We start from the raw sequence: 27,776 nt of genomic DNA, 5'->3' as shown, positions 1-27,776 counted from the left end.
AAAGTTCTGGGAGTGATGGGGCTTGTTTTCATCTTTGTTTCCTCTATTCACTGCTCAAGACTAGGTGTTCCTCTGCCAAGAAGGATTACTATATTTCCCTTCACATCATGAACAGTTACGATGCCAAGACAGATATCTGCACCTTTATGGAGCTGAGCCCGTCACATCTGAATCTCTTAATTCTGAACATGCTGAACAATCCACAGGAGGAAATGCTCTATGACCTCTCCAGTCTTTTAAAACAAATAATGATGGGTAGAGGTTTAAAAACCACTCAAGTGATATGAGAGTAAGTCCCTTTTTCACAGTAGTTCTGACTTTATCTCACTGGAAGCCACTGAACATTAAATATTCAAATCAACTCTGGGAAATGGTTATGTTCTATAGACAATGCAAGCTCCCTTAGTCTTTTGACAGAGGTCTTTTCAGATGAAAGAGCAGATAACAGAACACAGCACACTTGGAAGGTGTTTTTTAAGACCAGAAGGCATGATCACTATGGGAAGAAGATCAGATATTCCAGACCAGCTCACACTATCCTTTGGGTCATGTACCTTCATTGAGCAGACTGTCTCCAGTGCTGGGGCTGTTGTATTGCTGCCAGCCGCACTCAGGCAGGGTCAGAGCTTTGTTTCCATGCAACCTGCCTTTCAGAGCAGCAACTTCCTGATGGGCAACTTACTTAACCCAACGGAGCTGCTCCTGAAATGAGAGAAAATACAGTTCCCCTTTCCACTAGTCCCCAGCTGTCCCATTGGAAACCTGCAGGTCCTCCATAAATTACATGCATCGGCTGTTTCCATCCAAAAGATGGAAATGGCAACACTTGCTGGGCAGCCTTCAAACAGCATCTTGCTAGCATGACTCATCTGTTACCTAGGAGAGGAGCAGGAGGGACGGATCCATATGAGGCCATTCTGTAGGTAGGCTGTGCTTAAGCTGCCTACCACTTCCATCTGTCTTCCAGGAGGGCTCAGCAGTCCCCAACCCTGCCAAGGCTGCTGGTCAGGCAAGTGGAAGCAGCCTGTGGAGGCACACAGGTACAGCCCCATCCTACAGAGAGTGCTGAGCCACAGGCTAAACCAGGCAGAAGCATGCTCCTCCAGTTTCCTTCAGCTTTGCATGAAGCCTACAGCAGCGTGTCAGCATGCAGCCATGGGTATGTGGCCACAAAGAGAGGGGGCAATCATGTTTAGATTAAGATCCTGAATGCAGCCTCTATTCACTGGCAGGGAAAGGAGTCTTGTAGTGAAGAGCCCCTGTGGCCTCAAACAGTCACTACTAAGGTCTGTGACTTTTGCCAAGAGGGTGCAAGGTTGGCCTGTGGCAGGGATGGGGGTGATTAGTTTGAAAGAGCTGGAGTCCCACTGCACAGTCTCTTTTACAGTCTCATATTTGCAGCACATGAGAGACGGGGCAGTTAAGGATGTACATGCTCAGCACACAGCATCCCCAGCATAAGGTGGCTTCACAGGAGCCCAAGGTTCTCCAGTCCAGAGAAGCACAGACAGCTTGGGCTGACAGTGCAGGAGATAAAAGGAGTGAGGGACCAGCCTAGCCCTCCCAGCCATGTGAGACCCACAGCCCCCAACTGCCTCCCAGCCCCCCCGTCCTGTGCTGTTGGCACCTGTGGCCCAGCCTTGATTGCTCCTGCATGTCCAGGGGCCAGGTAGCCCCCTCCTGCCCAAGAAGGGCAACAGGTCTCAGGGCTGAAAGCTCTCCTCAACAGCACCATTGAGACACTGACCAACAGTGTGTGGACCACAGCACCTTCCTGTTGTCCTCACTCCAGACCCCAGGTTTCAAACATTTCACTTTCAGTTCCTTCTGCACAAGTGAATCAGGTCTGCCACGAAGGCAAACTCCAGCTCCCAGAGCTCCACTAATACGGCAGCTTCCAGCACTAATCCAGGATTTAGATCCTGATGTGCGCAGCACAAAGTGCGCTGTGGGAGCACAAAGCTCCCACCCCACAGCTTTCAATGGCATCAGCAGCTTTTTTGCCCGCTGCCGAGAATGAAGGACACCAGCATCTCAGCTGGGTTAGGGGAGCTGTGGCAAACACAGCATACTCAAGAGGCATCTTGCTTCCATACTGTCCCTTGGCAGATAGAAAATAAGTGCCTGCACTTACAGGGACCCATCTCTTCACCACCAGCTACAGAGAGGTAGGGGGAGGATATATATTCTAGGATGGGGGCAAATTCCCTCTTCCTTTGGTGACAAAGATCCTCTCCCCTCCCCTTCCCTCTGCCTGGTTCAGAGCAGAGGCACAAGGCCTAGAGAGATGCACAGAGAAAGGGAGGGGACAGCAGATGCAGCAGTGAGATCACATAGGGTGCAAGTGTCAGCAGAAGTCATGCACAGAGCCACTGATCCCTTGCATGCTTCCCATCCCACCTTTCACTCCCCGTGGAGGGGATCCAGATGGGGGGCAACACCCAGCATTGAGCCTGTTTAAAGGGTTGGGAATGGTGAAGTAGGGGATGCCAAATTCTGAACAGCAGCTTGAGAGGAAGGCCTTGGCTGAGGCAGGCAGGGAAGCAAGATGCACTATGTCCTGGTGCAGAGGCCTAACCAAATTGATTCCTGACATAAACCAGCACTGAGCAACTTTCTGCTGTCCCTAGAACATCATTCCCACCTGCCTGAGAGCCAAAATCCACCTATGGATGCTAACCAAGACATAAGCAAGGGGTGGGCACAAGGCAAGTGGCATGCAAACCAGCACTTCACAGAGGGCACAAGGATGGGCTTGCTGCTATCAGGCAGCAGCAAGGAAAGGAGCCTACCTGAATCTTGACAGCAATAAGAACGGAGCTCAGCTCTTTGTCCAGCTCTTTCAGCACCGTGAGTTTCTTCAGGCGGAGACTGCAGAGCCTGTAAGACAGAGAGAATGGGACACATTCAGGCACCACCATCCCTGGGGCCCTGCCACATGGTACCCGGTGCTCGGAAGACAGCCTGGATGCTTGGCCCAGCCGTAGGCACAAGCTTGGCGGAGGAACACTGGCATTCATGCGCCACTGAGACAGGCCATTGGGAAAAAAAGGAAAGAAGGAAAATTAACAGAGCTAAAGCAGGCTTAAAGGATTAGCATGCAACAGGAAGTCCAACAGCAGGCCATGTGGTAAAGAGATCCCTTCCCAAGTAGGCCTGTTGCCAGCTCTGCTTAAATCTACCTTGGTCACAGCGCTGTTTATTTATAAACCAAAGCACTTAAATCCACTCTTATCCTGGACTTAGTTAAGGCAAATATTCACATGCAGACATCACAACTTGGCTCTTCTCTTGCACAGTACCACAGAGATAACTCGGGAAGCTGGGGGCAGGTGCCCTGTGGGAAGCCTCATACTGCAGAGCCACCCTGACAGCCTCAAATCTTGGAGACTCAGCACGGTAAGTGGCATTTCCAGGAAAAAACCAAAAAGGAGCCTGAGGCTGAGTGAGAAGAGCTACTTTTGCTGCTTGAAGGATTAGTCAGTGCCTGTGAGACGGCCAGCCACCCTGATCTCCTGCCTAGGAGCCTGCAACAGGACTCCCACAGGGACTACTTGTGAGGAACAATGTATCAGGGAGCACAGGCCAAACATGTTTTTACAATAAGCAACATGAGCACACACATTTTGCAAGCTAGCCTCTGTGTGCTATGCTCAATGTCTGCAGTGCTGCAGCCAGCAGTACCCAGGACTTTTGTGGATACCATTGTGCTGTACCTGAGATTTAGGCCACCCTTCCTGGAGAACAGATGTGTCACTACCAAATGCATTTCTGTCTGACACGCTATGCTCTCTGAAGGCCAAATCTATTCCTCCCTGCTTTTTTGCCTCCCCCCCCCCCGCTTTTTTTTAAGGAAAAAACCATGCTCTTGCTATGCTAACATACAGCAACAGTGTAGAACCGCCCAGAAGTAGAATGATAGTGGAAAGGGAAGCATAGACAGCCATATTGCAGGGCAGGTTTAGGGTTTAGCAAGGACTCTCCTCCTACCATGTGCCTGCTTACCCTGCTAAAATTATTTCAGCTGGTGCAGAAGGTTTGCTGGACTGTGACTGCAACCCTGCTGCTCAGTCCTTTGATGCTAGGTAGCCAGGCATGGTGGACACCAGAAGTGAGGACCCTGGGAGCACAGGCAAGCTCTACCCATCTCTTTGCTAGATGTTCTGGAGTCCTTCAGCCAAAGCCCCCTCAGCCTGTACACCCCAGCACTGCAATCAGTGATCCCATCTCTGTCCACCCTTCCCCTCTGAGCCTCTGCTTGTAGAAAAGGGAGAAATCTTATCTAGGGCAGGCTTCTTTCTCCCCAGAAATATGTAGGCAAGGTTAGGAGTGAGCTCCTCATGAAGCATGGCCAAAGACAAGGAGGCCACCTCTAGGGCCGGGAGGGCAGGACTCAGTGTTAGCCAGAAAGATGGGGTATAGCAACCACACCAGATGTACTAAGGAAGAACTTGCAAAGAGGCTAAGCTTAGCTAACATTGTCACTAACTAGTGCTAACTTTGACTGTCTCTGGTCCCTAAACAAGCCACAGAGAGGAATGAGGCTTGAATGTCTAATCCAAAGACAGAACCATCTGCTAATTTTCCATAGAAGCATTTATCTAGTCATAATATTTACCTGCATTGGAGAAGTTATCCCCAAAAGATTAAAACTTCCACAAGGACATATCAAGTCTCAATCTGAGGATATTGAAAGATTATAATTCTACCTGGCTATTGTTCTCATTGTAAAAACACTCCTTATCTGAACTAGTCCACTCATTAGCTCTTCATGCTCCTTTCTGAGGCACTCAGGACTCCCATCAGTACCTGATATTTTTCCTCAAAGAAGAATACATGCATACTGATCAGCTCTGCCCACTTGGGTAGCCCTTTTATCTCTGATAAGGCACTTTAAAGCTTTCTTATTCTTCTTTTACCTCTTTCCAGTTTTCAAGATCTCATTTACACAGTGGGAGATCCTGTACACTGCCCCTGGTTCTTCCCATACCACATGCAGGTTTCCCCCTTCCACCTTCTGCTCTTATCCCACTCAAACATCTCATTAGCTCAGGTATAGCCTGTACCCTGCAACTCCAACTCCTTCCCAGAACAGTGCTTTCTAAAATACTACTACCCTTCCCACAGGGATTAGCACACATATTCTGGAGTCTAAATGCACTTATTTGCAGCACAAGAGCCCACAATTTTTAAAAGGGTGCTCCTTAGCATCTTGGTTGTCCCTGATTACCCTCTTTTGATCTGTTACTTAACCAAATCCCGCATCACCCAGCTCCGTGTCACCACTATGTGTGGCACCAGTACTAGACAGCAGTGGGTCCCACGCTAATCCCTGCAGATCTCTGTAGGACAGGATTGATCTACAGTATGCTTTGCAGAACACTTCAGCCAAATCCCATGGCAACTACCACATGGACTTGCCCAAAACTGATTACTGTGTGATTCCCCCAAAACACTGAACTTTTTTGGTAGATTAGTTATAAATCTGGATCTACTTGCTCATATAATTAAAACAGGATAAGTAACACCTGTTCTCGAGCTATGGAACTACTGCAAGGACTTTATATTGAGTCGTGGTTAACAAGACTGTATAACACCCTGACAGGAACAAGGACTGAAAGCAACAAGGAAAATGAGCTTCAATGAGACAGTCTGACAGGCTCCTGGATCTCCAGTACTCCTACACTTTACTGCTGTTCCTTTACTGGTGAGAGGTACTCACCGTTTCCTGGTATTATCTTCAAAAATGCTGCCTTCTTTCCACCACTAACTGGGATGGCCAGTCAGCCAAAAATCCCCTTTCTTGATTGTGGCTTTTTAAGCATGCAACAAAATAAAGTAGCTCCTATGTTTAATTCACTCTGCTCTACCTTGTTATTCAACCTGGTGCCAAGCAGGAGCACACACTGCTGACCAAGGAGATAACAAGCAGGAGTACATGTTCACATACACACATGCACACCTCCACCACTGCCACCACCTCCAGCTAAGATGATGGTAATGAAACAGAGCACAGGCACATACACACAAACACCTGCATCGTGACAGCACCACTCCCGCTAAGGAGCAGGCACAGAGTGCACTGACACACATGCACACAGACAGACAGACACTCTTGCTTCACTAAGCAAGCACTGACTTTTGAAGTCGAGATTACGAACTGCAAGCAATCACCCCAAAATAAGACTGACGGGGGAAAAGAAAAAAAAAAAAGAGAGAGAGAGAAGCAAACCCAGGAACTCATGAGTCATGAGTTAACTGTTTGACAACATTAAAACCTCTAAAGTAAAATTAGAAAATTTGAGTATGCAATTTTCTAGAGTATGTCTTAGACACTGAAGTCATACTTTGAAAACACCCCAAAGCATCATTCCAGGCACATTTTTCCTTTTTTTTTTTTTTTTTTCCTGCTCCAGGTTGCAGCTTCCCAGCTGTTTCCTTCCTCTCCAGTTAAATGACAAATGTGGAGTTTTTGCTCTGAAGTCTGAAGAAACACTTATAACACCATCACCAACCTGGCCTCTTGAAAAGCAAAGTTCCTGTAACATCTGCATGTTGTGAAATTCAGTGTCATCAGGAAAGCACTCGCTCCAGCTGTTGTTTGCAAATTCATCCAACCTCCTGTCCCAGCAGGTGACTGCTGCTCACAGATGACACAAACAGCAGCTAGTTTTACTGTTGCATTTCAAGGCTGATGTTTCAGTGAACTCCACACATCTCTAAAGCCCCTGATGCTGGGGGAATACAAACCAGAGGTACAGTTCCCAAGGATGGCAGGGAGGGAAGGAAAACAGGATGAAAATACATCTGTGCACAGTACAGGAGGAGCAGCGCTTTGCCCATAAGCCTGAGAGCAACTGTTAAGGAGAGGAGAACAATTTTGACCTACCTACCTACCTCAGTAGAAAAGATTTGGAGGCACATCATACACAGTGGGGGAGCAGCAGCTCTAGAGGAACCCTGCAAAATTGGAGTTGCACAACTCTCCAAAACTTAACCACAAACTGGCAAAGGTGCCTGGCAGAGAAGCAGCTTGAGCTCTTTGTAAACAAGGAACCTCAGACATCTCTTTCTGCACAGGGCAAAGGCATTGGGGAGACAGAGGTGCCAAGGAGCACTTCTACTGGGATTGTTCATTGAAGGTGAAGGGTAGTCTAAAGTAAGGCAGCAACGAGGGCTCTCTGAATGGTATATATGGCCACTAACAGGATATAAAACCTTAATAGCAGGCCTCACACTGCTTTTGAATAGACACGGTACATTTCTCCTGCTGGCACCCTGGGCTGTTCAGTGCTTGGCTTACTGGCTACAGGTAAGTGGCAGCTCATTCTCTGGGCAGGATTATTTTCCTGAACATTTGCACTGAATTCCTTGTGTGGCAGCAGTCTGGCTCCCTGTTTTTTGCCTGTAGCTCACATGCCACCTACAAATGTTAGAGCATGTCCACCTTTCCCAGCACTGGCCCTCCACACGTCCTCATCAATGCTACCACCCTCATTAGCTGCATAATTGTGGGCTAAGCCTTCAATAGCAGCAGTTTATCAGCTCCTCAATATTTTTTCTGAGTTTGACAGCTCAGGTTTGCCTTTCAAGGAGATACCAACCTCTGAGACTGGGCTTCTGGAGAGAATGCCAGATATTCAGTGGGGCTCACAAGGTATGGGACACTCCTGCACCCCTGCTGTGCAGCACCTATTTCCCTCAACGCCATCCACTAGAGGGCAGAAGGTAACCAGGACCAGACACTCTGGCCGATGGGGATGCTCTTCAGACTGGCTAGTCTCATAGAGAAGTTTTAGAGGGGTGTCCAGCCCTACAGCTCACCTCTGACAGTGGCCAAAGCAGGTGCCAAGGGAAGAGCACACAAACGGGATGCGAGCAGTGAGATACTGGCTGGAATGCACTCTGTCATAGCTCTCTGAAGTACAAGATACTCCCTGAGCTGTAAGTGATGTGTATGCATGAGACACCACTGATGCACACAGAGGGGAAGAGAGACCTACTCCACTTTCAGAAACGAAGTCCCTCCTCCCAGCAAACAGGAGTGATGAACTGGGTCAGCAGCAGGCTCTTCATCAAGCTCTGCAGTTCAGGCATCAGGACAGGTAGGTGGGCTAGTTACATGCTTTAAGATGAGCTGGGATGAAGGCTGCCATCAGCCTGCTTTGAGAGCCTCCCCCATGGAAAATACGACAGCACACAAGGATTGCTAGCACACTCTTGCCTCTCTGCCCTCCAGCAATTGCAACTGCTGCAGCTTGGGAAGGGCAAGGAAAGAAAGCTGTGCTGAAGTGGTGTAACACAGTAGGATGCAGAGGTCAAAATCTGTGACAGCACCCTTCTGGGGTGCCCAAAGAAAGAGTGAGGGCTAGGGCCACCAAATGCCAGGTCCCCCAGCTAAGCTACGCAGGGTGATGTGTAGCACAACGGCTGGTGTTGAGTAGCAACCATCTTCTTGCCTTGAGAGAGGCATTTTGGCTCCCCAGTGTCCTGGCTGACTGCAGCTTGCTGCTACCAATAACACACATCTGCTGTGCTGCTGGGTCCAGAGCTCACTTCTGTTACTGCAAATTGCAGTAGGTTTGACTTATCCCAATTTCCCAGAGTCCTTCCAAAAGCAAATCCCAAAGCATGAGGGACAGGAAGACAAAACTCCCCAGGTTGCTACACCCCTTTATTTCCTGTAAAGCATTTTTAACTAAAAGAGGGAAGATTCAGTCTACACATGAGGAAGAAATTTTTTACAATGAGGGTGGTGAAACACTGGCACAGGTTGCCCAGAGAGGTGGTAGATGCCCCATCCCTGGAAACATTCAGGGCCAGGCTGGACAAGGCTTGGAGCAATCTGATCTAGTTGACGATGTCCCTGCTCATTGCAGGGGGGTTGGACTAGATGACATTTAAATGTCCCTTCCAAGCCAAATTATTTTATGATTCTGTGATTTCAGAGTTTTTGGCTCTGCTTGCCTTAGGAAATCCAGGCTTTTTTCCCAGGTGACTATTACCAGTCCACTCCATCATCCTACCTTCTTCCAAGTGCCCCTAGACAGACCAAACCCAAGGCCAAAGCTCAGACATTCTGGAGGACCAGCTGACACTCTTCTTCCTTTTGTCTCTGAGGGTTATAACAGCAAAGAAATGTAAAGACCATGCTGAGAAGGGATTCCTTCTCCCCACAGCAGCAAGCTGGCTGCAGTACACAGGAGGAGGACTGAGGGCAATGGCATGCTGGGAACAGCAAAGAATGCCAGTGTCGGCAAGGTATACATTACCAAGAGCAAGACAGCACCCTCAGTCAGGACAAATGAGAGACAACGGGAAGAAAACAGTGTCCTGCAAGTAGATACGTCCACCTATCCTTGTCTTTGTGGCCAGCTGCCTACAGCTGCCCTGAGTCCTCCTCACGGTCTTGTGTCCTGGCTAGCATATGCCCTTGGGATAGCCATTCGAGACAGACTGCAGCTTCTTTTCAAAGAGGCCAGTGCAGGACCTGCCAGTGCAACACATTAAATGGGACCTCAGCACCACTGTATTGAGTTGGAGCACCTCATTTTTTCATTTTTCCTATCCTCACAGGAGAGAAAGCCTACCCCAACGGGCCCCACTGTTCTCATCTGACTAGGCAGTCCATGAAAGGTCACCATCTCACAGTGTATGTCCATTTATCAGGCATGCCCTGCTCTGATCAGCCCTTGGAAAACTGTGTAACTCTTTAATCTCTGGGCAGATGATCTTTGGTTTGGTCAGTGAGTTGCCCTTGAGCTTGCTGCACCCAGCTGCTCTACTAAACACACTCAAAAGCAGCTTTCCCACAGTGTCCCGCAGGGACCATGCACGGTTCTGCCCAGGAGTTCTGACTGCCACACAGGGGCCTTCTGGGAACAGCCTGCCCTCCTGTCACAAGCTCTTAGCACTCCTCTGTGTTCAGATATATATTTCATAGTACTGAGGTACCGCTGAGATGGCACAGCTGCTCACAGCAGATGCCCGGGAAAGAACAAGTCACACCTCAAAAAGATACAACAGTTAGGACAAGGCATAGCAGACATACCAGGCTGGGTTAAATGCACCTACAAGATAAGAGAGGCTCAGAGAAGGGGCAAGAACATTGACAGACCATGTGCATGTCTCAGCCAGCAGCAGTAGCTACTGTTGATCACCAGCAACAGCTATCAGAGCTGCTTGCTACCTGTGTGAAAGCAGCCAGGTGTGAGGGAAGATTGAGCACAGCCAGTAAATGGATTCAATTATTTTGTCTCAAATATATAAGATTCACTCTGCATTACAGAAGAGATCTGTTGGACTTAGATAAGATCTAAATATTTCTAAATACCTAACATGATGTGCAAAGCCATCCTCTTCTCCAGGGCTTTCGAAACTGCTATATGATAGCTGTAGCCAAACTGCAGCCAAAACTGTTCTTGGACCAGCCCCTATGTTTCTTTCACGAAGTTTTAACAAGTTTTGCTTTTGAAATATCCTTGTTAAAAGAGATCAGTCAAGATGAATTATTGAATGTATACCAGCCCTAAACGTGGGGAGTAACACAAGAAGAGGCAGATAAACCAACAGCAGCGCTGTGCTCAGGGTACATAGTACTATTTCTTCTGAAAGCTATTATATATCTACTACAGGCTTTCAGTTGCTTTTGTGTTGCCAAAATGTTAACAGGCAGGTAGTGCATATGGAAGAAGATCTGAACTACTCAAAGTACTGCATTTCTGATGAAAGAATGGCTGCTCAGGACAAGTGCTAACATCAAGATTGCCCTGCTTGTTTGCTGCCCGTGGCATAGTGAGGAAGGGTGGGCTGTTTCAAGCAGCAGGGCAATGAAACAGAGGCATGAGAATGCATGGCTTCCTCACTGCCATTGCAGAGGCCATGGCATCCCAAATCAGGACAGAGCGAGACCAGCTGCAATGGAAAAACAGCTCTCACACAAATGCTTGGCCAAGGCCATACACCAAATCAGGGACAGGGCAATAGGTACAGACTGAAACACAGGAGGCTCCATCTAAACATGAGGGGAAACTTTTTACTTTGAGGGTGGCAGAGCACTGGAACAGGCTGCCCAGAGAGGTTGTGGAGTCTCCTTCTCTGGAGACATTCAAAACCCACTTGGACACATTCCTGTGCAATCCGCTCTAGGTGAACCTGCTTTAGCAGGTGGGTTGGACTAGATGATCTCCAGAGGTCGCTTCCAACCCCAACCATTCTGTGATTCCGTGAGTATTCCCCATTATCCAGCATCCCCACTACACACAGACAGCAGTGACAACTTCAACCCAGCAAAGCTGCCTGGGATTCCCACTGTCAGGCGTGCAGCCGACCACTCCAGAACACGTGCTTTCCTTCTGAAGGCTGCTGGTCTGTTCTCTGAGGTTGGGGCACGCCTCGTCACGTGGGCAAGTGTATGCCAGCATCTCTCCATGCACATTGCTTCTAAACAAGACAGATGCGGCTTTCTCAGACTAATACAAATGCAATAGTGGAAGCAATTAAAAGATAAGTTTATATGATTAAATGCTCCTGTCCTATTCCCAGTCAGATTTTTCTAAGCACAACTGTCCTTTGCAGGCTCCATAGCTACAGAGAGCTCCACAGTTTTGGACAGCAGCTGTTTGTGTTGTGGACTCATGCCTAGTACACAAGTGCTTGCTGCTATGCACATTTTCAGGATGGCTCAGTGTAGGACACTGTACACAGTAGACAGAAAGACAGCTAAATCAACATATTACCTGAATGCCACCTCTTGACCTAAGGACTGATTTCTCCTTAGAAATGCCACTTCCTGACTCACCCTCGCTGTGGACTAGAGAGCTCCCACATGTTTTGCTAGTGTGCTGGTTTGACTGAAAATGGGTTAATTTTCTTCATGCAGTTAGAAAACTTTCTTTTCCATAGCTAGCATGCTCATTATTTGGACTTCATTTGAGAACAAGAGATAACACCCCAGCACAGAGTTAATGTTCTTAATTGCTCTGGTCTGAGAGCCAAGGACATTCTGAGCGCTCTGCCCACAGGGGTGAAGCATCGAGGAAGGGGGACAGAGATGGGGCAGAGCTTGACTGACATCCAGACTGGTCAATAAGAATATTCCATCCCATTAGTGTCATGCTAATTATTTAAGGAGTCAGGGCCTTCCAGTTTGCTCTCTTGCTCTTCTCTTCTGCTCTCTCTCGCTCCAGTTTGCTCTGGGGCACAGCCAGGGGAGTTCTGGTTGGGATGTTTAGTGTGGATGGAGTTTGTGGGGAATTGCCTTGAGTATCTTTTTTTTTATCTATCTATCTATCTATCTATCTATCTATCTATCTATAGATATATTTACTAGTAGTGTATTAGTATTTTGTTATTTTATTAAACTGTGTTTATGTCAATCCAAGTTTCACGCTTCCCTTTTGATTCTCTCCCCTATTGGAGGGGGGTGAGGAAGGGGGTGAGTGAGCGGCTATCGTGGTTGCATTGCTAGCTCGGGTTAAACCATGACAGCTAGCCGGCATAACAAATCACACACAAGACATGCATCCTTCCTACCCAGATCTCAGATGTCATTCCTGCCCGTGCAGCTAGTCCCACTGTGGGAGGAAAAGCAGCTGCTAATGTGGCTCCAGGCCTACCCAGCACCACAAATTCCAGGCAGGATGAGCGGTGCCTCTGTATGCTGTCAGTACAGAACCTTGGCAACAGCAAACAGATCACTACAGCCTGTCAGCATCGGCAGGGTTCTTCCTGCCGCTCCTTCTTAGCAAGTCTGCTCTCTCCAGACAGAATTCAATATAGAACTCTGCCCAGGAGAGCACATGAGCTAGGAGGGATCGAATGGAGAGTAAAGGCACTGTTCACTACAGCCTCTGGCACATCCAGCTTTCCTCTGTGCTATTCAACACTTCCTTTCTGAGCCAAGCCACTGTAGGGAAGAGCTGCTCCATCTCTGATGGTACCGGCACAGCCCTGGACCCAGCACAGCTACCAGCCAGGCTGCTACGGTTTTATTGCAGCTTCATGCCTGTATATGAAACTGCACTAAATGCTTCCCTCACACAGGACAGCTCTGCTCCAAAAGCCTCCAGCCTGGCCAAATAGGCAATATAACTATGACAAAACACAAGGAACAAATGCCAATAACAAGGTAGAGAATGGCCAGCTCTCCACTCTGATGGGGCTGCAGCTTCAACATTTGAACTGACACATTTTGCTGGCTGTGAGGCTTCCCTGCACTAATCATGCGGTTTTTAAACTTCTTTCCTTCTGCTCTTCCATAAACACTAAATGAAGTTGCCCAACAGGTTCAAAATATGAGAGGAAAAACTGCATGTTGCAAAATTATTTCCCTGCTAACATTTAATTTGATTCAGGTCAGATACAAAAACCTGGCACCTAATAATGTCATTTTAGAGTCTGGTCATGCTGCTCTGTGCTAGAAAAAGTCAGCAACAGAAAAATGCCCTACCAAAGCGTAATGGCTTAGTATTATCGTCCCCAGGATCTGCACAGGCTGGAACACTACTATTTCAATAAATTTGCTGTCCTGTGTTCCCAAATGTATTCGGCCTCTGTTCACAGGTTTCCCCACTAGTTTTGCTTTAAATCTTTTCCTCTTAAACAGTTCATAATTGTGTATCCACCTGTACCTCCATACTGCAGTGCTGCTGAAAACACTGCTTTTCGCCCACCACTTCAGACTTCTGTGTCTCTGTGGACTACTTCCCAGGAGGATGAAAAAGACTGACTAAAAGTCAGCTTGAATTTTCTGCCTGGAGTTTCCCAACAGGTTTTTAACCTCTCTGATACATAGGTCTCTTAAACCACTGGTCTAGACTAGTGAGGCCACTGTGCTGACCACATACAACACAAGGACCCTTGTCTGAAAAGTGGGGGAGCTATGAAAGGACAGCTTTTAAAATCATGGGAGAACAATCACTCTGTGCATTCAGTGTCAAAAGCAAGATCAGATGGTGTAAAGGAAACTGTGAGATCTGCCTAGAAAGACCTTATGGGCTGCTCCAACCTGTCACTGTCACAAACGAACCAGAACTATCTCTCACAACACATGGCAAGGAGCTGCATCTTACCTGGTGCTATAGAACAGTTCTCCCTTTAGCACAGAGATGCCTGCAAATATTCTAGTGTGCGCTGCTTCTCCTTGTCAGTGAGCTTCGGAATAGCCCCTCCTGGCAGAGACGTCCATTTTGTCACACCACTGCCATCAAAAGCTGCTGGGCTGTTTCTACCCAACCACGCATGCTTTTCTGAGGCAGAGATGCCACACAACCCATGCAGCATACTGGAAATGAGAAGGCTCATGCTCAATCCATAGCTGAGTGGTACCATTGTATTTACCAGAAAACCCCAGCAATAGAACAGTGCCTTGTGCTCAGGTCCACTTCTGTAAGATCAGGCTCTCTGGGAACAGGCATCCAGAAGCACAGACTAGCTGCCCTGCCAAAGCAGAGGAACTGTGTCCAGGGAGCAGCTTGAGCTCCAGCAGGCCAGAGAAAAGGCAGTTTCCCATTGAGGACTTCTCCAGGCACTGCCTGCAGTCATTCATGCTTGCTGCCACCACCAGATTACCCCACAGGCCACCAGGCTGCCCAACAGGCATAGCCCCTGCTTTCCAGCTTGGGCTCAGCAGTGTCAGGCAGTTCCAGACAGGACGACCAGGCCCCAGGGGCTCCAGCAAGCAGCAAACAGACTGAGCAGATGATACTCTGTGCACCTGGAGCTGCTCACTTCCAGCCACTGTCCCAGGGGAAAAGGACATTGTTTCCAAGGATCACTGTGCCCATTCAGCATCTCAGCAAGCTGGAAGCAAAGCCAAGACCTATGATGACAGACATTTTGTCTAGCAAAAGGATCTGTGAATAACTTGGTGCACCTCCTCACCACATCCTCTATTACAGCCACACTGGGCACATTCAGCCATCCAAAGACACTCTGGCCAAGAACATTTTAATTTGTAACACACATGAAAAATTCAACACCCTACCAACCATTCTCTTCAAAGCAAATTTTTGTAGTGCTCACCAGAGCACCAGAGTGCCTATTGGAGAATTTGGAAAATAGAGGGACAGGTGGTTTATCACGCAATCCTTCCCACAAATTCATGGGAATATGTGGCTGAAGTGAAGGATTTCCTGCATAATAAGTGCACACAAAACCACCTGGTACAACAGAGGTGCTCCTTTATACCCATTATCTGGGCATGTGTTGGCCAAGTCAAACCTGTATGTTCAGATACAGTGTCCCTGTTTTCTTTCTAAAGTACTCTGAATTTTATACAGGAGGTCATTAAACGTTTCTGAAATGAGTCATCCCCAGCTCTTCTACATAGCCTGTTAGAAAAATGTATGCTAGTGCACATACCTTGGGACTGGCCCACAGGCACCTCTGCACCAGCCAACTGAAGCAGAAGTGACAAAAATGTGGCTTTTTTGCTTCACTGGTCAAACTGTAAAAGAAGCCTATAAACAAGATAAAAGCTAATTCAAGCCCAGAATAATACTGAAAAGTTTTGAAAACAGCCATGAGGGGACACCTCTGAATCTGAGTCTGTCTAACACAGAGGAAGTGTAAGCAGAGCAAGCAATAAGACTGCAAGTGACTCTGAAATTCTAGCCAGTCACAATGTTTAAGAGAAGGACATAAGCCTAGGGACAACAACATCAGGGGAGCAAACTTAACTAAAGGCCCAGGATCTGGACATACCAATAGGGTAACCACTCAAAGGAAAAGCCTGGTTGAGAAATATCTGGCAGTTCTTTAACAGAAATGCTGTAAAGGCATCAGACAACCCACCCTAATGCCTGAAGGTAGGGGCACTGTCGTAGTTTAACCTGAGCTAGCAATATAACCATGACAGCCACTTGCATACTCCCCTCCTGCCCCCAGTCCCCAAATAGGGGAGAGAATCAAAGAGGAAGGGAGAAACTTGCATTGAAATAAACACAGTTTAGTAAAATAATGAAATAGCACTAACATACTACTACGACTATATATAAAATGAAAACAGAATATAAAAATATACTCAATGCAATTCCTCACAAATTCTGTCCGCAACAAGCATCCAGTCTCAGGAAGCAGCACCTGGTTCCGAACAGCCGATCCCGGAGAGAGAAGAGAGAAAAAGGCTGAGAGAAAAGCCCCAGAGGTCTCTGCAAAACAGCAGGATGGCAAAAGGCCAAACTAAAGAAACTCCCAAACAGAGCTCCTCTGAACAGGCCTCTGTCCTGACTCCAACCAAAGCTAGCCAGAAGATCCTAATTCTCCTTAAATACGAAGCATGATGCTAATGGGATGGAATATCCTTATTGATAAGTCTAGATGTCAATCTAGGTCTGCCTCATCTATGTCCCCCTTAATCGATGCCTCACACCTGTGGAGAGCACTCAGAATGTCCTTGGCTCTCAGACCAGAGCAATTAAAAACATTAACTCTGTTCTGGGGTGTTATCTTCTTGTTCCCAAACTAAGTTCAAACAACGACCATGCTAGCTACAAAAAAAAAGAAAGGTTTCTAACTGCATGAAGGAAAATTAACTCGTTCTCAGTCAAACCAGCAGGCACACAGCAGCCTGCCCAGATGGCACTGCCTTCAGTTCCCAGGACCAAGAAGCAAGCATCTAAAATATGAAACTAAGTAAAATTACCAAGGGCATGAACAGCAATATGCAGAAATCAGAACAAAACACAAGCCCAGAGAAGCCAAGGTCCCCGAAGCATTCGTCAGCTTCTCAGTAGCATGTTATATTCACTGGTGCTCAGTTTGCAGCTATAAATAGGCTGCCAGTTCAAAGGAGAGGTGAATCTCTTCCTCAGGATAATTGCATACAGAGAAGAGGCAGAGGAAGCTGTTCCCCCAGATAAGCTGAAGAATGTTGCTACCCAGTTACAAAAGCATTGGGTCTTTTGTTAGCAAGATTCTTTGGATGCAAACACCCTACTCTTCCCTCTGTCGCGGGGGAGTGTAAGGTAGGAAAAAAAGAGATTCTACATCAGATCACCACCATTGCTTCTTATTGTAAGTGGCAGGCAGCAGGATCAGCCCAGTTGTGGTGGTGGGGATAGAGGCACAGAGGCTGAGGTGAGACACAGGTTCACAATACCTAGAGACCCAGCAACTTTCCAGACTCCTGGAAGCTGCATAGACCATCTGACACGCTCAGCGTACCTCGCCTCACAAACACAAGCCATATGTCCAGCAGTGGCAGGGCCAGGGACACCCAGCCCAACAGCAGCAGTCCTGGTGGGAGATGCTTAGAGCTGCTCTCTGGACCAACCTGAGACAGAAGAAGCAGTTTCATCACTGTCACTACAGATATAGAATTCTTCTCCCAACATCTGCACTAGAGCAGCAGCCCAGCATCTCTAGGATTCCCATATTCAGCCCAGTCTGTCCTACAGTAGATAAAGCTATACCCCATCAGCTCCCCACTAACAAGCACTCATAGCCAACATAGCATGCCCCAGAGCCATGTCACAATATAGAGAAGTCCCACCCAACCTTAAGTCCCACCCAACCTCTCATCCACTGTAACCCCGGCAATGCTGTCTGGAAGAACCATTTTGCAGTATCACTGTGGTCGGCTCCAGTATCAAGTACACTGACACACTGAGGGATCAGGTGTTGAGTTTGATCTTGTCCACAGAAGCAAATACCACCAAGGTCCTCTGGTGTTACCTACACATAAAGATGCATGTTTAAAGGGAATAAGCAGTTGTGATGGGCAATTCCGCACGGAACAATGTGGGCCTTTACAGACCTGTAGTGCAGCCAACCCTGCTTTGTACAAAGGGGAAAGACAGCCCAGGAACTGAATTAGCAACAGTGAGAATTAAAATAGGTTTGTAGCTTGAAAGAAGGGAGAAGGTCTGGGAATCTCCCTTCCAAGGCATCAGCCATTGATGGAGGAGGCTTTTACTTCAGCAAGGCTAAAGGGCGACACTATGCAACCAGAGAGGAAAGCGCTACAGTGCTTTTGAGAGGAAAAGCAGAAGTGCTTACTAAGGTCCACAACCAACTACTACACTGCTTGCCAGAACTTCTCTGCCAATACCCCTGTGAGGCTGAACAGTGTGATTTCAAACTGCCACAGTAGGTTCAGCTGCATTCTCTGCAGTTTCTTCTACCTGATGAAGGGTATATGCCAAGCCGGCACTCATTCAGGTTTTTTAACATGCACTAAAATTGCATTGGCAAATTTAAATACAGCTATATGAGCATAATCTCTGCTTAAAATCATCATGTAATTAGAGAAGCAGGTACAGGTCAGTTAAAATTGGACCCCACTGAAGTTACTCCTGCCCTCATCAAGAACATATACGATGCTGCCGTCCTTCACACTGCAACAGCCAAAGCATATGCAGCACAGGGCCAAGGCTATGAGACAAAATTTACCTGCTTAAAAGCAACTAACTCTCCAGCACTGTCACAAGGCACAAGATGATCTGATATTACCCTAGTCAAAAGTGAGTACTCTGCATGTAGAAATCAGCCTTGTTCACTGCAGAGGTTTTGTGAGCTTTTTCTGAAACCTGCTTTGTTTCATTTGCACACAATCATTCTGAATTATCCCACATATCCCAAGGGATCCAACTCATGTTCAATGTCAAAGGGGCTTCCAGGTAGCATCCATCCATGGTCTGTGTCATCAGAGGAGATGAAAGGTGACAGCAAGGGTGGGATGGGAACAAAGAAACCGCATAATCAAAGGAAGGAAGAAGGTTTGCATCCAAAGAAGAGATAAGAGCATCTTGCAATAGCAGGACCACTGTAGGCAAAAACTGCAACTTCTGGGGAAGCCAAGAATGAAGTCAGGTAGCATGTCCTGGTAGCACAGCACCTGTCCTTGAAAATCACCTTCCCAGGACCTGCAGATTACAGGGTACAGTTGCAAAGTGTAACTGGTCCTCACTCTTGCTAATAAAGTACACAGTGCTGCCCAGACCCCAAGCCAGATTTGTCAGTCATGGATGTACACTAACACTTTTCAGGTGGGTGTATGTTCTGGGGACCACACAAGGGTGGCTCTTCATCTGGGCTGAGTACCTCCATCATTTAGTAGTCCTGGGTCTCCCTTCAGATTTCATTATACTTGAGCCTCAGTGCAGCAAGAATATTTGCAAAAAGTTCTTCTATTTAATCTCCTCTGTAACTGCCTTTCTCCAAAGCAGATGTACAGATAAAGGCCAAGCCAGCACATCTTAGATTGAATAAAAAGTTGAGATATTCTATTAAAATCTTCTAGAAAAGAGAAATACACCTTAAGAATACATGAAAATTTTAACAATCATCCTACTATACAGCTAATAAAAAACATTTTTTTGTGAACTTGAAAAAAGTTTTTGCAGTAAAATTGCTTCACACCTTTAAAAACTCAAAGTGACCACAGGGAACTCAGCAGTCTGACATCTGGAGCCAGATTTATTAGGTTCGTTCAAAAGTAATGGTGGTTTTGGACCATGAATTTTATATCATTATAACTAGGCTCAAATACATCTTTATTAACCAAAATAGGAACCATTACAATCAACACATTTTTGCCAACAAGAAATAGGTTTGTTTATTCCTGTCACATAAAAATCCATGCTTCAAGAAACTCTTGGAAAGCATTTTCTGCATCCTGATGGTTGTTGAAGTGTTTTCCGCGCAAAAAGTTGTCGAGATGCTTGAAGAAGTGGTAGCCAGTTAGCGAGAAGTCTGCTGAATATGGCGGATGAGGCAAAACTTTGTAGCCCACTTTGTTTGACTTGTGCGATGTGCAGTCACGCGTTGTGGAGAAGAATAGTCCCTTTCTGTTGACCAGTGCTAGTGGCAGACATTGTCATTTTTGATGGCTCTCATTATTTGCTGAGCATACTTCTCAGATCACAGAATCACAGAATGTTAGGGATTGGAAGGGACCTCAAAAGATCATCTAGTCCAATCCCCCTGCCGGAGCAGGAACACCCAGATGAGGCTACACAGGGATGTGTCCAGGTGGGTTTTGAATGTCTCCGGAGTAGGAGACTCCACAACCTCCCTGGGCAGCCTGTTCCAGGCTCTGCTACCCTCACTGAGAAGAAGGTTCTTCTCAAATTTAAGTGGAACCTCTTGTGTTGCAGTTTGAACACATTACCCCTTGTCCTGTCATTGGTTGTCACCGAGAAGAGCCTGGCTCCATCCTCGTGACACTCCCCATTTTTATATTTGTAAACATTAATAAGGTCACCTCTCAGTCTCCTCTTCTCCAAGCTAAAGAGACCCAGCTCACTCAGCATTTCCTCATATGGGAGATGCTCCACTCCCTTGATCATCTTTGTTGCTCTGCACTGGACTCTCTCCAGCAGTTCCCTGTGCTTCTGGAACTGAGGGGTCCAGAACTGGACACAATATTCCAGGTGTGGTCTCACCAGGGCAGAGTAGAGGGGAAGGAGAACCCCTCTGGACCTACTAACCACCCCCCTTCTTATACACCCCAGGATGCCATTGGCCTTCCTGGCCACAAGGGCACAGTGCTGGCTCATGGTCATCCTGTTGTCCACCACGACCCCCAGGTCCCTTTCCCCTACGCTGCTCCCTAACAGGTTGTTCTCCAACTTATACCGGAACCTGGGGTTGTTCCTACCCAGATGCAAGACTCTACACTTTCCCTTGTTATATTTCATTAATTTTTTCCCCGCCCAACTCTCCAGCCTGTCCAGGTCTCTGGATGGCAGCACAGCCTTCTGGTATGTCAGCCACTCCTCCCAGCTTAGTGTCATCAGCAAACTTGCTGATTGTACACTCTAGTCCCTCATCCAAATAACTGATGAATATATTGAATAATACTGGTCCCAGTACTGACCCTTGAGGCACTCCACTAGATACAGGCCTCCAACTAGACTCTGCGCCACTGACCACGACTAGATGTAAGGGTTTCACCAGGATTCAGAAGGCTGTAGTGGATTAGCAGCAGAGCACCAAACAGTGACCATTTGGTGCAAGTATGGCTTTAAGAAGCGCTTGGGAGGTTCTTCACACTCCAACCACTGAGCTGGTCATCACCGGTTGTTGTATAGAATCCACTTGTCATCGCCATCACAATCTGATCAAGAAATGGATTTTCGGTCAGCTCATGAAGCACTCACTTATCGAGCTTTTCCACCTTTCCAATTTGGATCAAATACCAAATGACTGTAGAATGGTCAATGTTGAGTTTTCCAGCAACTTCTTGTGTAGCTGTAAGAGGGTCAGCTTCAATGATTGCTCTCAATTGGTTGTTGTCAACTTCCGATGGCCAGCCACTGTGCTCCTCATCTTTAAGGCTCTCATCTCCCTTGTTCAAGTTCTTCAACCACCACTGCACTGTAAGTTCATTAGCAGTTCCAAATGCATTGTTGATGCTGTGAGTTGTCTCCACTGCTTTACAACCCATTTTGAACTCGAGTAAGAAAAACACTCAAATTTGCTTTTGTCTAACATGATTTCCATAGTCTAAAATAAATATAAACAGCAAGTAATAAGTCAGTAGCCAAAAAGCATGAAAAGCACATTAAAATTTTGTATGACATAACCACATTTATTTAAGAATATATTGCAGTATCAAATAGCAAATTTCAACAATGCAAAACCTGCAACTCCTTTTGCACCAACCTAATAGCTGAGTGCTAGCCCCAGCCTTGAAAGCTGCTTCTTGCCCTGGGTGCACAAAGAGAATAGAGTGAGCAGGGAGAAATGAAACACTTTGGTTCATTGGCAAGTTGCAGTGTTGAGAAACCCAACTGGAAGCTTGAAAAAGCTGAAAGCTGATTTTCCTCTTTGAACCTGCAAGTAAAAGGGAAGAGTGTATACTATAAGATCTGCGAGCTCCAGACTTGGAAGGCACTGAACAGAATCCATTGGTTTCTGACTACTCAGGAATAACAATTCTCTATCCAATTAATTGGGCTTTCTATACATTATGCGTTTAGATGAATGTTCTTATAATCCAGTACATGTAAAGTAGTCTCAGTGAGCTAATTTTAAGGGACTGACCTTGGAGATTTTAACTGAGCTTTCATTTCTATATAAAAGCAGATTAATTATTTGTGAATTTTCAAGCTAGTAAACACAAAGTGAGTCACCCTCTCACTTTTAAAAAAGGAAGCTAGAAACAAATATGGTGATATTTTTTATCTATAATTTTTATAGAGCTCCAGGAGGAAAGACAGCAGGGAGTTTGCATGTGATTTGGTACACATTACATTGGTAACCATTGAATCATTCTGGTTGGAAAACACCTTTAAGATCATTGAGTCCAACTGCTAAACCAACACTGTCAAGTCCATCTCTAAATCATGTTCCTAAGAACCTAATCTACGCATCTTTTAAACACCCCCAGGGATGGTGACTCAACCACTGCCTGGAGCAGCCTGTTCCAATGCCCGACAAGCCTTTCCAGGAAGAAATTGTTCCTAATATCCAATCTAAACCTCCCCTGGCACAAATTAAGTCCATTTCCTCTCATCCTATCACTTGTTACTTGGGAGAAGAGACCAACACCCTCCATGCTACAACCTCCTTTCAGGTAGTTGTAGACAGAGATAAGGTCTCCCCTCAACAGCTATGCTATAGGTAAGTAGTATAGAAGTTTCCAGAGATAGATTACTGACTTCAATCTGCTTCTGTAAGAAGGTACATAAAGCTTTTTACATATAAGTGATATGCTCCAGAAAGCAGAAGCAAGCATGCAGCAGAGCCCTGGGGAGCCTGCTAGCAGTAGCAGCAGCATTACTACTAGCATTTGGTACAACAGCTCTGACCCATTTTGAAGAAAATTAGTTTATGTTGTCTGACAGCCTTGCATGTTTCTCTTGTCACCATCAAAACGGAGAAGGGATCCAACAGAATCACACAGAATCACAGAATGTCAGGGATTGGAAGGGACCTCAAAAGATCATCTAGTCCAATCCCCCTGCCAGAGCAGGAACACCCAGATGAGGTTACACAGGAATGTGTCCAGGCGGGTTTTGAATGTCTCCAGAGTAGGAGACTCCACAACCCCCCTGGGCAGCCTGTTCCAGTGTTACCCTTACTAAGAAGTAGTTTCTTCTCAAATTTAAGTGGAACCTCTTGTGTTCCACTATCACCCCAGCCTCTGAGGACTCCTATTAGCAGCGTACAGATCTTGAACTCTGTCAAAGAGGCCTGAAGTCCATTGAATTTGTGCTGGCACAAGTCAAAGATATGTGCACACTGTCAGAAGTAATTAACATGAACATGCATTGACCTTGTTGTGCCTAAAAATTTTTGTCTTCATTGGCCCAATATTTTTAGGATAAGTCCTATGAGATTTCTGAAGCAAACCTCCCTCCCTGGGACATGCCTTTATGATATGAACTGGTGAGGCACTTCTATCTTGACATGTATGCCTCCAGCTGAGTCTGGCATTTTAAGACACCCACATTTTATGCTTTTGATCTAGATCTGTACTTCAGTCCCAAAGCACTGGCAGAGCAGGAGACTGAGGTTGTCTTCTTGGTACATATTACTCCCATATTCAAAGACTAGTTACTGGGCTAAGAATTGGCAACATAAGGCACTCTTGCTTACATCACCCAAAATCAATTCTATTCACAGAAAATGGCATAAAGCCATCAATGTTCTTGAAAACCTGACCTGCCAAACTGTGTTCTCCCATTTTGGAAGTGGTCCAGCACCTTCCGGAAGCAGCAACATTGCATAAATTTATTTCACACTTGAGGCAGCTGAAAAACTCAGCACCCACTTGACTACCAGCTACACATGTCTAGAAAGAGAAAGCGACAGGTTAGTTCTACCTAAATGCTGATTGTCCTTAGCAATGCAAGGACAGGTGTAACTTCCACAACAGAAGAACAGCTGCTGCTGTTCACAAGGTTTCTCCTCTGTCCAGCCTTATGCACACATTGTCATAAGAACAGTCATTCTTAAAGGAAAGCATTTTTGTTCTCCATGGTCAAACAGGAGCCCCAGGTACAGTACAAGGTCATAGCAGGACACACTGGTGCCCTCCCAAGACTTGTCAGTCTACATATATCTTGCGAGTCCAGAAAGCTGTTAAAAAGCCCATTTCCAAGGTAGCAAAGCCTCAGACACACAAGAGCCACAATGCTGCACCTCCCAATGTCTTCTGCAGGCTGCAAGTCACTGTGCCAGCCAGTGGCACAGAATAAGCCCCTCCTTGTCCATGTCCACACTTCATTTCCTGCTGTGGCAAACTCAAGTAAGTATGTCCTGCAAGTTGCTGCCTTGTGTAGCAATGCACAAATACAGCCTATGCAAATACAAACATGCCCACAGCCAAGCTCTGTTCTTTGACTGTCTTTACCAGACTGTGAGCAATGTATACCAAAAGACCCTTCCTTTACCAGGCACTGTCTCCAGTAGATGACACATGGCCATGAAAACAAGATGGATATGGGAAGGAAGGCCAACTTGCTGCAAACCACTCCCACCACAGGATGGCCTGGGATATGCTGTTTCTAAGGGAATGCAGATCAGGGTGCAGTGCTGTCCTGGTTTTGTTAAAAACAAGTTTCTCTTTTAGTGAATTTGCCTGTCAGCTAAAGCCTTCATATTAGCTGCATTTTCCTGGAGAACCAGACCCATGTTTTGGTAAACCTAGCAATGGAATGCAAACTTATTGATAAGCACGGATGGACATCTCGCGAGAGGGGCAACGAGAAACCAGTGACCAAGAAACTGACCAACTGTGTATAACATTCCATTCACGTGAATACTTCATATAAAAGTGGGAGATCACAAGGATCTCGTCCCTTTTGCCTTTTGCCTTTGCTTTTTCCCTTCTGCTTATGGCCCACATTAGGAGAGGACCTTGCTTGTCGTCCCTGCGAACTGAGGCCTAGTGAGAGACTCAATCCAGCTCCGGTTGGGTGCAGAGTCTAATCCAGGACTTTGGGTGCCGGCTCTACAGTTGCTGAGACTTTCAAGATTGGTTTTGTATATTTTGTATTATTTTCTCTATTCTTATTAGTAGCATTAGTAAAACATTGTTAATTTTTCCAACTCTTTTCTCTCTGTCCTTCTTTCCCTCCCGATCGCCCCTCCTGAGTGGGAAGGGGGGAGAGGGAGGGGCAAAAAGGGGGAAGTGGGGGGAGAGAGGGGGTTAACAATACATCTGCCAGGGTTTTATTGTCACCCCGCAATCTTAACCCTTGACAAGTGCCAAAAGTTCCTCCTGCCAGAGCACTCATCTGACAAGAGTCCTGCAGCAGCATATTGCACATCTTTGAAGATCTCTTAGGTAAGAGGAAAGAGACCCACGTGGACCAGGCTCAAAATACTCCTGTTGGGAGAATGAGGGGTGAAAACAAGCCAGACAGGTTGCCACAAGTTGGACAGCAATGCTCAGCTCCCATTCAGCCTGGTCTGAACTGGACTCAATGTTTCTTTGGCTGAACAAGTTTCTCTTCCACTGCTGCAGTGGAAGAGAAGCAATAGCACACATTATCCCCCCGGCTCTTCCCCTCCAGATAAAGAGCAACTAGCCAAAACAGAGCTGTTTGTATTCATCTCTTCATTTTAGCTATTGTGACAGATCACTGGAGCTTGGACAATTCACCTTATAAAACTGCTGGTCATTCAGTCACATCTCCTCAACACCCTCCAGCACTGTTCCTTCTTTCAGATGAGAAAGCAGAATGCAGAAATGGAAAGTGAGATGCCCAAGATCACAGAGAAGTTGGACCCTAAGGTACCACTTCAAACTTGCACCTCAGGTCAACAGGTGCCAGTCTAGCAGGAGCTGGTATTTTATACAGGCCTTTATGACTTACATTCATGCCACAAATCTCTTCAACAAAAACAGATGAAGGTGGATTCTGTTGGGCTCTTATTGTCTTCATCAAATCTCCTTCTCTCCCTCCAGACATTCCCAACAGGCAGGTTTCCTTGACCTACTTTTCCAGAAGAAGAGAAGTTTCATCTACTTCCCCTGAATTGCAATGAGCTTCCATATGCCAGCAAGCAGCTCCTTGGGAGCAGGGGAATGAGCAGCCAGCACTTCCTAGGAGGAACAGGCACAGCATGAGAGAACCAGAAGCCCCCATGCCCTGCCACCAACACAAACCCACCCAAACATCCATGTATATTGCAGCACAAAGATGGGGGGTAGCAACATTAGATGCAAGCTGGGCTCTGTATGTGAACAGGTATGTTTCCCCATGGAAAGTATAAATACATTCCATTTGTGCACATCTCTGTACACAGAAACTGGAGAAGGAGAGGCCCAGAAGCACTCACTCTCCTGTCTCCATGAGCCCTCTAGCAGATGTTATGATGTTGTCATCCCTCTCCAAATGCTCAGAGCCTCTCTATGAACTGGCTGGATACTTGCACAGGCAAAATGCAGGCATGAAGACTGCCAAGAGGCAATAGCAACCACCTTGAAGGGGAGGTCACCGAGATAAACCATGGGTTCCCCATTCCACCTTTTCAGTTTTCAGCTTCTCATTTCTAAGAGCAGACATGAACATTTGCAGTGCAAGGGGATCATCCTACAGCCCTGGCAGACAAAGACCCTGTGAGACCAGAGTTTGAAATGTGACCTGTTTCAGCACATGGATTTGCACACCCTCAGAGCTCCTGTGCAACCACACAGTGCCAGACCAATCCTGGGTGCCTGAGCAGGCACTGCGCATTTAATGGATTAGAGCTAAACTGCCAAGTGCTGACAAGTGAGCTCTGTTTTCCCAGTGTCTGGAACAATACATGTTTTCTGTTCCCAGATATTTCTTCTTCACTTTCCACTGCACTATGAACTGTCAGCCTCTTAAAATGGGAGATCAGAAGGTCTGGCTGGCAGAGTTTTTACATAAATATGCCTGAGCAGCTGAGGCACTGGGGACATGAGCAGAGGTATACAATAAAATACTTGCTACTGCACTACTGCATGTGATATGAATATTAAGAAAACATAGAGCTCATCAAAACTTGTAGCTGGTTCAGAATGTTGCCACAGTAAACTCAGCCACTTGTCTCCAGCTGCCAGAGTGCCTCACATAATGGCTTCTGATTGGAATGTACTCCTTAAACCATGCTTTATGGCTTCCCTGGGATTCAGCATCAATGATCCTCTTTCTAAGGAAAGGCAAGAAGTCTAATATCACAACATACTTCACAAAAAAAAAAACAAAACAGATGAAGAAATATGCCCACTTTAAATACCTGTGCTGATCTCTGGAAAGTTTCAAGGGCTCCAAACCAATATTTTGCCAAGAAGGGACATGTCAGATTCTCAACACTCTCAAGTCAAAAAGAAATAAAAGATTGAGCCCGAACAGCTCAACTTGCATTCCTGAAATGCAAACCTAAGCTACATCCACGTCTTCAGCACAACATAACAAACCCTCCCTAAAAATTCACAGTATCACAGTATGTTTGGGATTGGAAGGGACCTCAAAAGATCATCTAGTCCAATCCCCCTGCTAGAGCAGGAACGCCTAGGTGAGGTCGCACAGGAACATGTCCAGGCGGGTTTTGAATGTCTCCAGAGAAGGAGACTCCACAACCCCCTTGGGCAGCCTGTTCCAGTGCTCTGTCACCCTTACTGAGAAAAAGTTTTTTCTCAAATTTAAGTGGAACCTCTTGTGTTCCAGCTTGATCCCATTACCCCTTGTCCTATCATTGTTTGCCACCGAGAAGAGCCTGGCTCCATCCTCGTGGCACTCACCCTTTATATATTTATAAACATTAATAAGGTCACCCCTCAGTCTCCTCCAAACTAAAGAGACCCAGCTCCCTCAGCCTTTCCTCATAAGGGAGGTGCTCCACTCCCTTGA

The 27,776-nt window shown here is 46.5% G+C and overlaps 1 protein-coding gene across 4 annotated transcripts in view; it reads right to left on the bottom strand.

The window, feature by feature from the left end:
- Positions 1 to 27,776, bottom strand: part of LOC309438513 (phosphofurin acidic cluster sorting protein 1-like) — a 91,607-nt gene that overhangs the window by 26,070 nt on the left and 37,761 nt on the right. For all 4 annotated transcript variants that reach the window (XM_082050026.1, XM_082050029.1, XM_082050027.1 and 1 more), the window contains exon 2: positions 2,793 to 2,880. In XM_082050026.1, the coding sequence (XP_081906152.1) occupies positions 2,793 to 2,880 (88 nt within the window). The remainder of the gene's footprint in view (positions 1 to 2,792; positions 2,881 to 27,776) is intronic.

Source organism: Streptopelia decaocto (genome assembly GCF_964273445.1).
Source record: "Streptopelia decaocto genome assembly, chromosome: 3".
NCBI lineage: Eukaryota > Metazoa > Chordata > Aves > Columbiformes > Columbidae > Streptopelia > Streptopelia decaocto.
The sequence above is the reverse complement of the archived record's forward strand: the minus strand, read 5'-3'. Positions and strand labels throughout refer to the sequence as shown.